Source organism: Oryzias latipes, chromosome 2 (genome assembly GCF_053564925.1).
Source record: "Oryzias latipes strain Hd-rR chromosome 2, Olatipes_Hd-rR_3.1".
NCBI lineage: Eukaryota > Metazoa > Chordata > Actinopteri > Beloniformes > Adrianichthyidae > Oryzias > Oryzias latipes.
Window position 1 is genome coordinate 45,319,869 of NC_136238.1, and position 12,351 is coordinate 45,332,219.

General features: G+C 42.5%; 1 protein-coding gene across 3 annotated transcripts in view; it reads left to right on the plus strand.

Moving 5' to 3' along the window:
• LOC101169930 (uncharacterized) overlaps positions 1-12,351 on the plus strand; it is an 85,373-nt gene that overhangs the window by 49,849 nt on the left and 23,173 nt on the right. For all 3 annotated transcript variants that reach the window (XR_013653042.1, XM_078940328.1, XM_023963854.2), the window contains exons 34-37: positions 1,009-1,229; positions 1,304-1,495; positions 4,307-4,464; positions 4,542-4,784. Coding sequence is in view for 2 of the 3 variants with exons in the window: in XM_078940328.1 (XP_078796454.1) it covers positions 1,009-1,229; positions 1,304-1,495; positions 4,307-4,464; positions 4,542-4,784 (814 nt within the window). In the remaining variant the exon portion in view is untranslated. The remainder of the gene's footprint in view (positions 1-1,008; positions 1,230-1,303; positions 1,496-4,306; positions 4,465-4,541; positions 4,785-12,351) is intronic.

Sequence of the window (12,351 nt, forward strand, 5' to 3'; positions counted from 1 at the left end):
AAAAAAAAAGGTGCGGTGATGACCTCATCACCGCGGTGATGCGGTTATGGTCACGGCCCTAGCCGAGATGCTGCTACACCAGCAGACCGCTCAATAAAAGATGGCTGATGCCACCACAGAGTCATAAAAAGGCTTTAGGAGTGATCCCTGCACTCCAAAAGACCTTAGTCTCCTTAGCAGATAAATTCTGCTGTGCTCCGCGGTTGGGAATAGCTCCCTCCGTGGCCAGTCGTAGCTCGTTTGCTTGTCATGTGAGCAGACGGACAGCCCTTGCTGTATGGGGAAGCAGCAAATTCGGACCTCCTAAATCTTAGTATGTTTTATTTATTTTCATGGAGGCAATAATATATAGATCCCTTAGTTTGATTCTTATTTTTATTTATGCCCTATTGAATGAATGTGGGTCACAGAGACACAGATGTAGCGGCGGAAAGCGGCTTTTCCGTCGGGACGGAGAGCGTACCGGAATGTGAATGACCCCAGACATGGAGACATGATTTCGGATGCTTTTGTGCTTTTTTTAAATTAAATAAATCTGATCTCTAAACATCCTCTGTGAATCCGAGCATGTTAATGAGATAAACACAGACATAAATGTAAAGGTATCTGCTGTAAATCCAAGTATTTTTACCCACATCCCATCACGGGCTCCTTACCCCCAGGTGACCTAAACACATATAACAGTTGCTATGGAAATAAAACCCAGAAACAGAAAAGCAGCCATTTTAAAAAACAGTTTACTGAAATAATCACATGCAGCTCTGACCAGGTTGGCATATGTGGTAGGGGGAGAGCTGGGGCCTGTAGCAGCTGCTCAGCCAGTAAGGGCGAGTCAGAATTGGGCGGCGAGAGCAGGGGCAGGTTGCACCTGTGGGCTAACGCCTAACAACGCCGCTCGGGGCTTGAATAGCGTTTTCTTTTTAGGATTTGGATGTTGATTAGATCCTGAACAATAATCAAAGCAGCTCAAATACATACTAATGGTTCTCATGCTTTGTCTTTTTACAGGACAGACTCAAAGATTTTTGAAGATGCAGTGGAGCTGCAGTACTTTTTAATCAAGATCAGGGATGAGTTATGCAAGAATGGAGAGATCCTAATGTCCACTGCACTCCGTTACACTTTGAAACACTTGCAAAGTGATGTAGATCGGGAAAAAAGAGAGAAAGTTCCCAGAGAGATTGAGGAGGATAAGAAGAAAGCAGAAGAGGAACAGGAGAAAAACAAAGGTAGTTGATTTATTATTCATGCATGAAAACACAGGAATCTCTCATCCTAAAATGTATCTGAAATGTTTCTGCAGATAAAAAAGAGGGAACAACCCGTTATGTACAAAGAGATCCCTGGGTACCAAACCCTCTTCTCAAGTATGTAAAAGAATGCTCCTTTGACAACATCACCTACAGCGTGGGAGAATTTGTCTATGTGGAGCCATCAGAAGTGTACTTCAAGCCTCACATTGTCTGCATTGATCGTCTGTGGGAAGACAGCGCTGGTAACGCTCTAAGGACTGTTTGTCACAGATACATGTGACATGGCATTACATGTAGAGCACCAGAGTGTCACTGCTACAATAACCGAGCTTCTTATTTATAGTAGATTGATAGAATTTATGCCAGACTCATAGTCCAAAAGAAGGTGTACACGAACCCACTACATAAAAAAAGCACAGTGTCAAGAATACACAAGTTAAGAAGCAGTGTTAGAAAAATTACAATAGTTCATAAAAAATTACATTAATTAAGAGTGTTAATTCTGAGGGACAAACAGCTCACTAGCACTCGCCCTCCTTGGCTTATTTAAAAGCACCCTAAGGGCCTCATTGTACACCACCTGCAGCTTTCTCATACTGGTACTTTTATAGTTTGTCCATAGATGAGCTGTATACAGAGGAGGACAAAAATAACACCACCTCGACTCCCTCTTTACACAAGTTCCTTACACAAGAAGCAGTGTTAGAAAAATTACAATAATTCATAAAAAGATTAATTAATTAAAAAAATAAATATAACAAGATAAAATTATTACGTATACATACAACACCATAAACATGAATTACAAGGACAAATAAAAAGACAGTCCCTCCAGTGTTTACATAAATCTGACTGGAAGTGTATGGCACTAAATCTAATGTTACTTATGGCCAAGATGAAGCCTTCAGTCTGCAGATAAACCTGAATAAGAGTGAGCGCATGCAAGCCCAAAGAGTGTTAATTCACTCACTAGCACTCGCCCTCTGGCTTATTTAAAAGCACCCTAAGAGCCTCATTGTACACCACCTGCAGCTTTCTCATACTGGTACTTTTATAGTTTGTCCATAGATGAGCTGTATACAGAGGAAGACAAAATGCTTTAAATACCACCACCTCTACTCCTTCTTTACACATGCTAAACTTTAGAGAAAGAGTGTTGGCTTGGCCATATACATCATGACGCTGCCTGTAGATATCTGCATCATCTGACAAGTCTTCTGAAATGACATGCCCAAGATACTTTATCGTATTAGTACACACGAGTACAGCATTTGATAGGTCAAATCCAGGGAAATTGTGGTTTTAGTGTTCTTTTGTCCGAAAAATCATAATCAGACTTTTTTGTGCATTTAATGTGATGTCATTATCAAGCCCATAAGCCGAACAAATGTTAAGAAATTGAAGACCAGCAGTACTTAGACTGAACACAACTAGATCGTCAGCATACATCAAATGGTTGACAATGAGATCTTCAGCCACACAAGTGTGAACAACCAGTGCTTTAAGTTTGAGAGACAGTTCATCCACATAAAAATTAAAAAGAATAGGAGAGAAGGTTGTATGGTCTGAATCCCTATTTTCCTCATTTGACCTGCATTGTTTGTTGAGCATACCAATATGCCAAAATACACAAAACACATTTAGTTACACATCTCTCCACCAGTTTTATAAATAATTTCTTATGATTTACTCTGTCAAAAGCTTTACAGTCATCTAGATAACAGTGAAACAGAAATAGATCATTTCTTTAAGATCATATATACACATGTCAGGACCCATCTTTTCTTTAAACCCAAATGGATTATCAGTCATTTTTACAAACTCTGTAATCCTGTTCAGCAGGATTATCTCATAGAGTTTTGATAGAAAACTGGCCAGAGCTATCAGTCTGTAATTTTCAGAGCAACCAATTTTTCCAGCTATGTTTTTATCCCTGCTACTAAACATAAGAGTTATCATAGAGTCTGGTTAAAATCCATGAACATTAAAGCTGTAAAACACATGGCAAGTAGTGGGATTACACTTGCACTGGCAAACTTTACATGCTCAGATACCCCATCAAGACCAGTAGCTTTGTTGTTTGACAGTTTGGAGATAGCTTGGTGGACATTATGCGCTGTGATTACACCAGCGGTATCAGTGTCCTTTGCTACAAACAGATCCCTCTGGACTCAGTGAAATATTCTTATATAGTGTTGTCACCATATTTCTAAAATATTTTCAGTGCCAGAGACCCCATCTACCACACAAGGAATTGTTTTAGGGCCAGAAGTATTAACTTTGACTTCTTTTCATCAGATTTTTGTTTATTTATTTATTTATTTTGAATTAGGACATTGCATATTAAACAATGTTTCAGCAGCTGCTTTGACATAAGTATGGCAGCTTCATCCGTTGTCCTAAAGCAGGATAAAAGGTTCACCAGTTACATTGACAAGGCAATACAATAGCACAATATTAGTGGTAAAAATATTTACAAAGGTTATTTACAGTGAAAAGCAAGTCTAAAAAAGTCAAAGAAAAACAACAATAACTAACATCTGCAGGACTGGTTTGTTTTCAGCCATTGTTTAAGAGCTGTTTGGAACAAACCAGTCCTGCAGACCTTAGTTATTGTTGTTTTGGATGTTGTTATAACATAGCCATGGAATCAGCTCTCATTGCCTGGTCGTTTTTACAAATAAAACGTATTGCATACATTTCTAAATGCAATTGCTTCTCTAGGAGGAGAAATATTAGTTAATAATTTATCTGAATGTACAGTGTACATCGACACTGCATCTTCTGAGAGTGCTCCAATCCAAATATGAGGAACTTTCATGATTGTAACCTCGCCTCAAAGGTAAACTCAGCATTTGCTTCTTAAAAGAAATATGATAAGCAAATGATAGTTCATAAAAATGTTCATAGTAGTCAGAGAGGCATGAGCATCAGCTGTTGTGAAGTCAAATGCCATGCTTCACTGATGTGTGTACCTATCTTCAGGCAGCAATATTTCAGTTGAGTGTATTCTGCTGTATATTTTGAAATGAATCTATTCTTGTTCTTTGAAGGTGTGATGTGGCTCTATGGCTGCTGGTTCAAGCGGCCAAGTGAAACTTATCTTTTGGATTCACAAACGTTTCTGGAAAAAGAAGTCTTCAGGAGCTATTACTGGAACAGAGTGCCCATCAGTAAAGTTCTCGGCAAATGTGTGGTTCTCTTTGTGAAGGTTAGACACCCCCCAAAAAGGTTTCATATGACAATAGAACTGTAGTGAATTTAGGTGTCTTTTTGTGATTCACGTAGGATTACTTTGAAATGCAACCTGAGGGCTTCAAACCTGCAGATGTGTATGTGTGTGAGTCCCGCTATGTTGGTAGTGGAGCCAGGTCCTTCAAGATCAAAATTTGGACCTTGCCACAGAGTCCAGTAAAGTTGGTGCCCCGGGTGGTGCCTCTGCCCGTCGTTCGTGTGGCCTCCATGTTTGCCAAACCGGACCTGGACAAAGCGTCCTTCTCTCATGCAAACCCCGGCAGTTTTGAAGACAAGGTGAGGTGAAGCACCTGCTTGATTTGATTGTTTGTTGCAGTTAAATGAGATCAACCTTTCTTAAAGATGCTTGACATATTTAGTAAACCTTTTAGATTCTGCTAACTTGAGTCAGTGTAAACAAAAGCTATATTTACGATCAAAACTACATGTATGCCACTATTTGTAGGTGTTAACGCATGTTGAGCTGTTTCATGAAGTCTCTGCTGTCCGGACACTGCCTTCGTAATCAAACCTTGATTTGCTGGAAAAAATAAAATCTCAATTAAAACTCAGCAACTCTGCTGGAGAACTTGCATGGATAAAGACTCAAATCAGACACATATTTTTTGGGAATTTGAGAAAATAAGGCCCTTCTGGAACACCATCCACTTTACTATATGTGAAACACACCGGTATAAGATACCCCGAACCTGTCTTGTGATGTATCTGGGTTACTTAGAGGGAACAGTACATAAAACGGACCAAAACGTAGTAAAAGCTCTTCTTGTGGCAGCAAAGAAATATAAATCAAAGAACTGGCAGAAGGCTGAAGCCCCAACACACAAGCAATGGACGTGTATTGTGGAAGAAATCCAAACAATGGAGAGACTTACATACAAACTAAGAATGAAGAAGGAAAAATTTCTGAAGGCCTGGGAAAAATGGTTTATGTACATAACAATAAAAGGTTATGGCATATAGTTAACTTTGTGATCAGTATCCTAGAAAGGAGGAAAACCTATCACCATGATTACTCTATGTGCCTTCTTGTACTCATTTATTTTCTTTTTTTTTTCGTTCAATATATGCTGTTTCAATGCTTCTAACTTTGTTCATGTGTTTAAAAATAATAAAAAGAAATTTGCAAAAAAAATAAAAATAAAATAAAATTTCACTGATGAAAGTCTTCCGGAAATCCGGCTTTTCGAGCAAATCGATCGTACCTTCCGGAAAATAAAGACCTGGGGCCTCATTTATAAAACCTTGCGTAGGATTTGCGTCAGAAGTGGCGTACGGATGAAACATAGGACGTGCGTACGCACAGAAATATTTGGATTTATAAAACCGTGGGCACGCACATCCTACGCATCCTTCCCTTAATAAATCACAACCAATTCTAAATGCTGCGCAGCTTTTGCAGCTTCATGACACGCCCACAGTTGCCCATAAATAGTCCGCGAAACGCCCACAATTGAATATTCATTGATAGCGAAACCATGGCAAACACAGAGAGAAAATAAAAAAAACGTAACTTCACTCAATGTGAAGTAGAAGTTATCGTTGGTGAGGTGGAAAAGAGGAGAAAATGTTGTTTGGAGGGCACAGTGTGGGCATTACTAATGCCAAAAAGGCACTTGAGATGCTGTAGCCTCTCGGACCGTGGCCGAAATAAAAAAGAAATGGTCGGACATCAAATTCGAGGCAAAAAAACGTCTGGCGCTGCATCGCCAGAGTGTGTCTGCCACGGGGGGGGGGGGGGGACAGGGGACACCGGAGCTGACCCCTCTTGATTAGAGACTGGCGGCAATTATGGGGAATCCCTTTTAAGTGGCGTGGTGAGGGGGGACACCGACGCGCCAGATGCACCGGGTGACACCCCCCCAAAAGCTCCAACAGGACGGCTGGAGGAAGTGGGAACCAGCTCATAAGCCACTCGTCCTCGTTTGCCAGCAAGTCTTCTTGTTGTTTAAAGATGCGTTCACTCCCAATTCTTCCATTTGCCACATCTTCTAAGAGCGCAAGATCAGCCATTGTGCGTCATTACGCATTGTGATGGAGCATTTTATTTCCATCCATTTAATTACATCTGACAAGCTACAGATGTCGGTAATAATCCACGTGGAAATGGGAAATTGTTCAGCGCAAATGTAATTTCTTGTTGCTTTCTGAATGGTTGAGACATACGCCATACGTTGTTTTATCAAAAATAAAACAAACTAAAGGCATATGCATGAATACCATAATTCTGTAGCTTATGAAGAACTGTTTCACTATGAAAACAACTTTCCCCAGTGGACAATTAATACGTCTGTCTGTCTGTCTGTCTGATTCGCACGCATCTGGCGGCGCGTGCACACGCAGCGGCTCCTCTCTCCCCTACCTTCAGTGTTTTTTTGGCTTTTCTTTTGGCTTTATCTTTTTGGGTTTCAAGGATTTATTGTTTTTAAAAGAATGTATTTTAAGTCGTAAGTCGTTTATTTATTATTTTATATGCTGCTTGCACTATGTGAGAGGAAAGCAATTTCATCTGTGCTGTATGTCTTACGGATGCAGCATATTTGACAATAAAGCTGACTTTGACTTTGACTTTGACTATATCTGCTCCTCCAGACGGACACATTGAGGAGAATATCAGTTTTGTACATAATTTCGTTCTGTTAACTATATTATTTATGAGGATGAATTGCACAACATGCCAATATTGCAGAACATATTTCACTTTTCTTTTTGCAAATAAGTGTTTATTTGAATTTCTGTTGTAATTTTTGTTTGATTTCTTTTTTTTTGTTTCACTGCTGATCGATCAAACGGGTGTTCGTGTAGCTGTTCATTGTGAGACTTGCTTTGTGAAGTCTTCATGTTATTTATGAGAGGCAGGATTGTCATTTTCACTTTCAGGTGTTTCTTCCATCTGCCGACGGTGTCGCCGTTTCTCATTTCACCCGTTTTTGTGCGTACGCCTGGGTCAGAGCTTGAAGGGCCGCACATTTTCCCTTCAAGTTTGCTTTTTATAAATCTCAACTATTGCGTAGAGAGTGGCGTACGCCTTCTTTTGTGCATACGCAACGTTTATAAATGAGGCCCCTGATCTCTACAGACAAATCGCTTTCCGATGAAAAAATTGTCTGAAATCGGCAAATTTTAGCTTTATTTTCTACATTTCTCCGTGGATTGCTTCCTCTATGGGCGCGGCCATCTCTTGTCTTCCCGTCCTAATTGACCAATGACGGGACGTTTTAGTTGCTTTCCGATGCGTCGATGGCTCTGATTGGCTCTGTCTGTACCACGTGGTCAGCGTGACGGATTCCCTAGAGACCAAAACTGGTGGACCCACGCTAAACTTTCACAAACAAATCTGAAGAATTTGCGATCAAACTTGTGTTAAAATAATGGCGGGCATCGTCATTATTGAGCGTGGTCACGACCTCAGTTGTGAGAATAAGATCTTGGCAGAAATAAATAAATTCTTAAGGTAGTGTAGGTCCAATACATTTTGTGTAAAATAATCTCAAAACTAAATTTTGAAAAATTTCAGTTTTCTTATTTTAAATACATTTCTCTAATTATTTGTATTTCCTAATTACCATGATTTGGTTCAATATTATTGACATTAATTATAAGAATATGACGAGGCAGACCCAGATGCTGGAAACCGGAAGAAAACTCCGGCTAGGAGATCTTTAGAATGGGTTTAATGGATTGACAAAACCCAGAGTTCAGGAATACTGCGTGAACCAGAGGTAAGTATTTGGTGTGGAAAACGGAGCTTCTTGTGAGTTCGTCTTGGAGACTGCGTCGGAGCTCATGAGCGAGATGGAGCCAGCGACGAGCAAACCAGAGGGCTGAGAGGAGGACTTCGTGGCCTGAGCAGAGGAGACGAGGAGTGAACAGGATAACCAGCTGCACCCGTGGTGAAGAGGACCTGAAGGAGCACAAAAGAGGTAAGTTCAAGGCTAGACTTGAATTGGCGTAACTTAACTTGAGCCAGCCGTAAGCGCCGGAGAGTGTATAATGGACTGGCATCGAATGCTGGGATGGATCTGCTTTTGAAGGTCAGCAGGTGATGAGATGATGTGAGGCAGCTGGTTTCAATGAGCAGAGTTGGGAGGGGGGAGATAACCCACAGAGGCACCGTGATAGTACCCCCCTCAACAACCGCCTACAGGCGGTCCAGGACGGCAATCGGGGTGGGCCCGGTAGAAATCCTCGATGAGGGAACGTTCCAGAACAAGCGACCGCAACCCTCCCAGTCCACCAAGAATTCAAAACCGCAGCCCCGGAGGCGGATGTCCAGGACCCGACTGACCGTGAAGGCGGGGGCGCCGTCAATGACATGGGCGGGCAGAGGGGAAACGGATGGCGGGCACAGAGGGCTCTACTAAACGGGTTTGATCTGTGAAACATGGAAGGAGGGGTGTACCTTAAGCTTCGCCGGAAGCCGCAACCGTACGCAGGTGGGGGTTTATGATCTTCTCGATGATGTAGGAACTGATGAATCATGGAGCCAATTTGCGAGTGGTGGCCTGGAGAGGTATGTCAGGAGAAGAAAGCCAGACCCTCTGTCCCGGCTGGTAGATTGGACTGTCCTTCTCTCTTCTGGATTGGGGGTGGTGACCTGAAGTGAGACTGACAGAGGCCCTGAGGGCAGAGCAGAAAGCCTTCCAAACCTGAGACACAAATTGAGGGCCTCGGTCGGAAACGATGTCACAAGGGATGCCGTGATGCCGAAAAAACCTGCTGAACCATGATGTCGTCCATTTCAGTGGCTGTGGGTAATTTGGGGAGAGGGATGAACTGAGCAGACTTGGAGAAGCAGTCGATTATGGTGAGAATGACAGTGGTACCTTGCGAGTGTGGTAACCCAGTGACGAAGTCCGCAGCGAGATGGGACCAAGGGCGTTGAGGAATGGGCAGCGGATGGAGCAGACCGGCTGGTTGGGCATTGGAGGATTTTGAACGGGCGCAGACGTTGCAGGCGGTGACGAACTCCCTGACATCTCGTTCCATGGAGGGCCAGAAGAACCTACGTTGGAGCAAGGTTATTACAGTTAACGAAAACGAACGAAAAAACTAAAACTAGAACTGAAAAAACATTTTCGTTAACTGAAATAAAAATAAAAACGAGAGTTTTAAAAAAAACGAAAACTAACTAAAACTGTTTGTTGTGTGTATAAAACTAACTGAAACTAAATAATATTAACCCCCAAAAATACTTCGTTTTCGTCTTTGCTAATACATAAGTCTTTTGGGTTGAAATAAAGTCTATTTACTTCACCCTGCTAGTTTTACAGTGTATCTGAACCTTACGGCATTACGTTTTCTGTGACGTCACATGATGTCTGTCAGACACTGCCGGCTAGCGTTGTCATAGACATGTACATGAGCGTGCTGGCTGCATTAACAGTTGGGAGAAAGCGGGAGAGCCCTTTTTGGGACTTTTTTGAATATAACAGCGTCGAAAACAAAAGTAAGTGCCTTGTAGTCGAAGCAGGAGACAAAATTTGTGGAACGTTCCTCAAAGGGAAAAACCCTACGAATCTAAAAGTAAATTTAAAAAGCGCACACAAAAACGCAAATCAACAGCACCTAGACAAGCTAGCCTGTCGCCCGCCCTCCCCCGGAAAAGAAGCGAGAGCAGATAACGTAATGCTGTTATATTTTAATTTAAGGATGGTTGTCCTTGTGTCCTCTGAATAATAACTGTTCAAAATGTATCTTTGATTTAGTTTTTATCATACAATACTTATTCTGGTGATTTTGAATCATGCACCTGACAAATATCCTAATTTACAAAAAGAAAAAAAAACTAACACTAATACTAATAAAAACTAAACTAAAACGAAGCAATTTCAAAAAATAAAAACTAATAAAAACTAGTAAAGCAGCCTCTAAAAACTAATAAAACTAAATAAATTTAAAAACAAAAATTCAAAACGAAATAAAAACTAAAACTAATAAAAAAATCCGAAACTATTATAACCTTGCGTTGGAGGAGCTTGAGGGTTCTCTGGACACCTCCATGACAAGAAATACGAGAAGTATGCCCCCAAACCAAAACCTTAGAGCGGAGCGAGGAGGGGACATATAAGGTGTTCACCGGGACTGGGGGATGATTGGGTTCTTCGTCTTGAGCTTGTCGTACTCGAGTTTCAATGTCCCACGTGAGGTTCCCTACTATGCAGGTGGGGGAGATAATGGGAGAGGGGTCCTGACTGTCCTCTTTACCATAAAGACGTGAAAGTGCATCCGGTTTAACGTTCCTGCTGCCAGGCCTGTAAGTAATGACGTTGAGAAACGGTCGAAGAAGTGGCACCAACAGGCTTGGCGTGAATTAAGGCGTTTGGCGGAACGAAGGCAAGCCAAATTTTTGTGGTCTGTCCACACTATGAAAGGCTGATCAGCACCCTTGAGCCAGTGATGCCACTCCTCAAGGGCGAGTTTGATGGCGAGGAGCTCCCGATTACCCACGTTGTAATTGCGTTCAGCAGTGGAGAGTTTTCGGGAGAAGAACGTGCAGGGTTTTAGTTTGCCCGTGTCGTTCTCGCGCTGGGAGAGGACAGCCCCCACGCCTGAGTCGGAGGCGTCCACCTCGACAATAAATTGGCGAAGGGGGTCGGGCTGAATCAGGATAGGAGCCGAGGTGAATAAACCTTTGAGAAGTTCAAAAGCGGCCTGAGCCTTAGGACCCCAAACAAAGGGTCTTTTAACCGAGGTGAGCTGCGATAGTGCTGTAGTTCCTTATAAACCAACGATAAAAGTTAGCGAAACTGAGGAAGCGTTGCAGTTGCTTTCTGGACTCAGGAGGTTCCCAGTTAGCTACTGCCATGATCTTAGCTGGGTCTGGACGGATATTACCGGCCTCTATGATAAAACCGAGAAATGAAATGGTAGACACATGAAATTCGCATTTCTCCGCTTTGACAAAAAGCTGATTCTCAAGAAGGCGTTCGAGGACCTGCCGGACATGGTGGGTGTGTTGACCTTGATCACGTGAGTAAATGAGTATGTTGTCCAGGTAGACAAACACAAAACGATTCAAGAAATCATGGAGGACGTCGTTTACTAGGTGCTGAAAAATGGCGGGGGCATTGGTAAGTCTGAAAGGCATCACCAGGTATTCAAAGTGCCCTAGGGGTGTGTTGAATGCCGTTTTCCATTCGTCCCCCTCCCTCATGAGGACTAAATGATAGGCATTGTGGAGATCTAATTTAGAAAAGACGCAAGCCTCTTGAACAGAATCTAAAGCGGAGCTGATGAGGGGAAGGGGATACTTATTTTTAACCGTGATCTGATTTAGTTCGCGGAAGTCAATGCAAGGTCGCATGGCCTTATCCTTTTTCTGAACGAAAAAGAACCCTGCACTGACTGGGGACGGAGAGGGGCGGATGTGACGGGAAGAAAGAGCATCGTGAATGTATTTCTCCATAGCCTGCTTCTCTGGACTGGATAAATTACATAACCGGCTCTTGGGTAGAGTAGCTCCATTTAATAAATCTATGGAGCAGTCGTCAGGTCTGTGAGGGGGAAGAGCGCCAGCCTTGGTTTTGCTAAAGACAGCCTTTAGGTCGTGATAGCAGGGGGCACCTTGGAAAGGTTGATGATTTCCGGGGCTGAGTGATGAGGAACCGAAGGGATGGCGGAACGGAGGCAATTGGCCATGCAGGCAGTACTCCAGTTGGTGATATGACGGTTCACCCAATCAACTGCGGCTTGTGAGCACGAAGCCAGGGGAAACCTAAGATGACGGGAGATTGGAGGGATTGAGTGACGTAGAACTGCATGAATTCATGGTGATTACCAGAAGAGATGAGTTTAACGGCCTTGTTGTGGTGAGTAATGTGAGTGAGGAGCTGGCCTCCCAGAC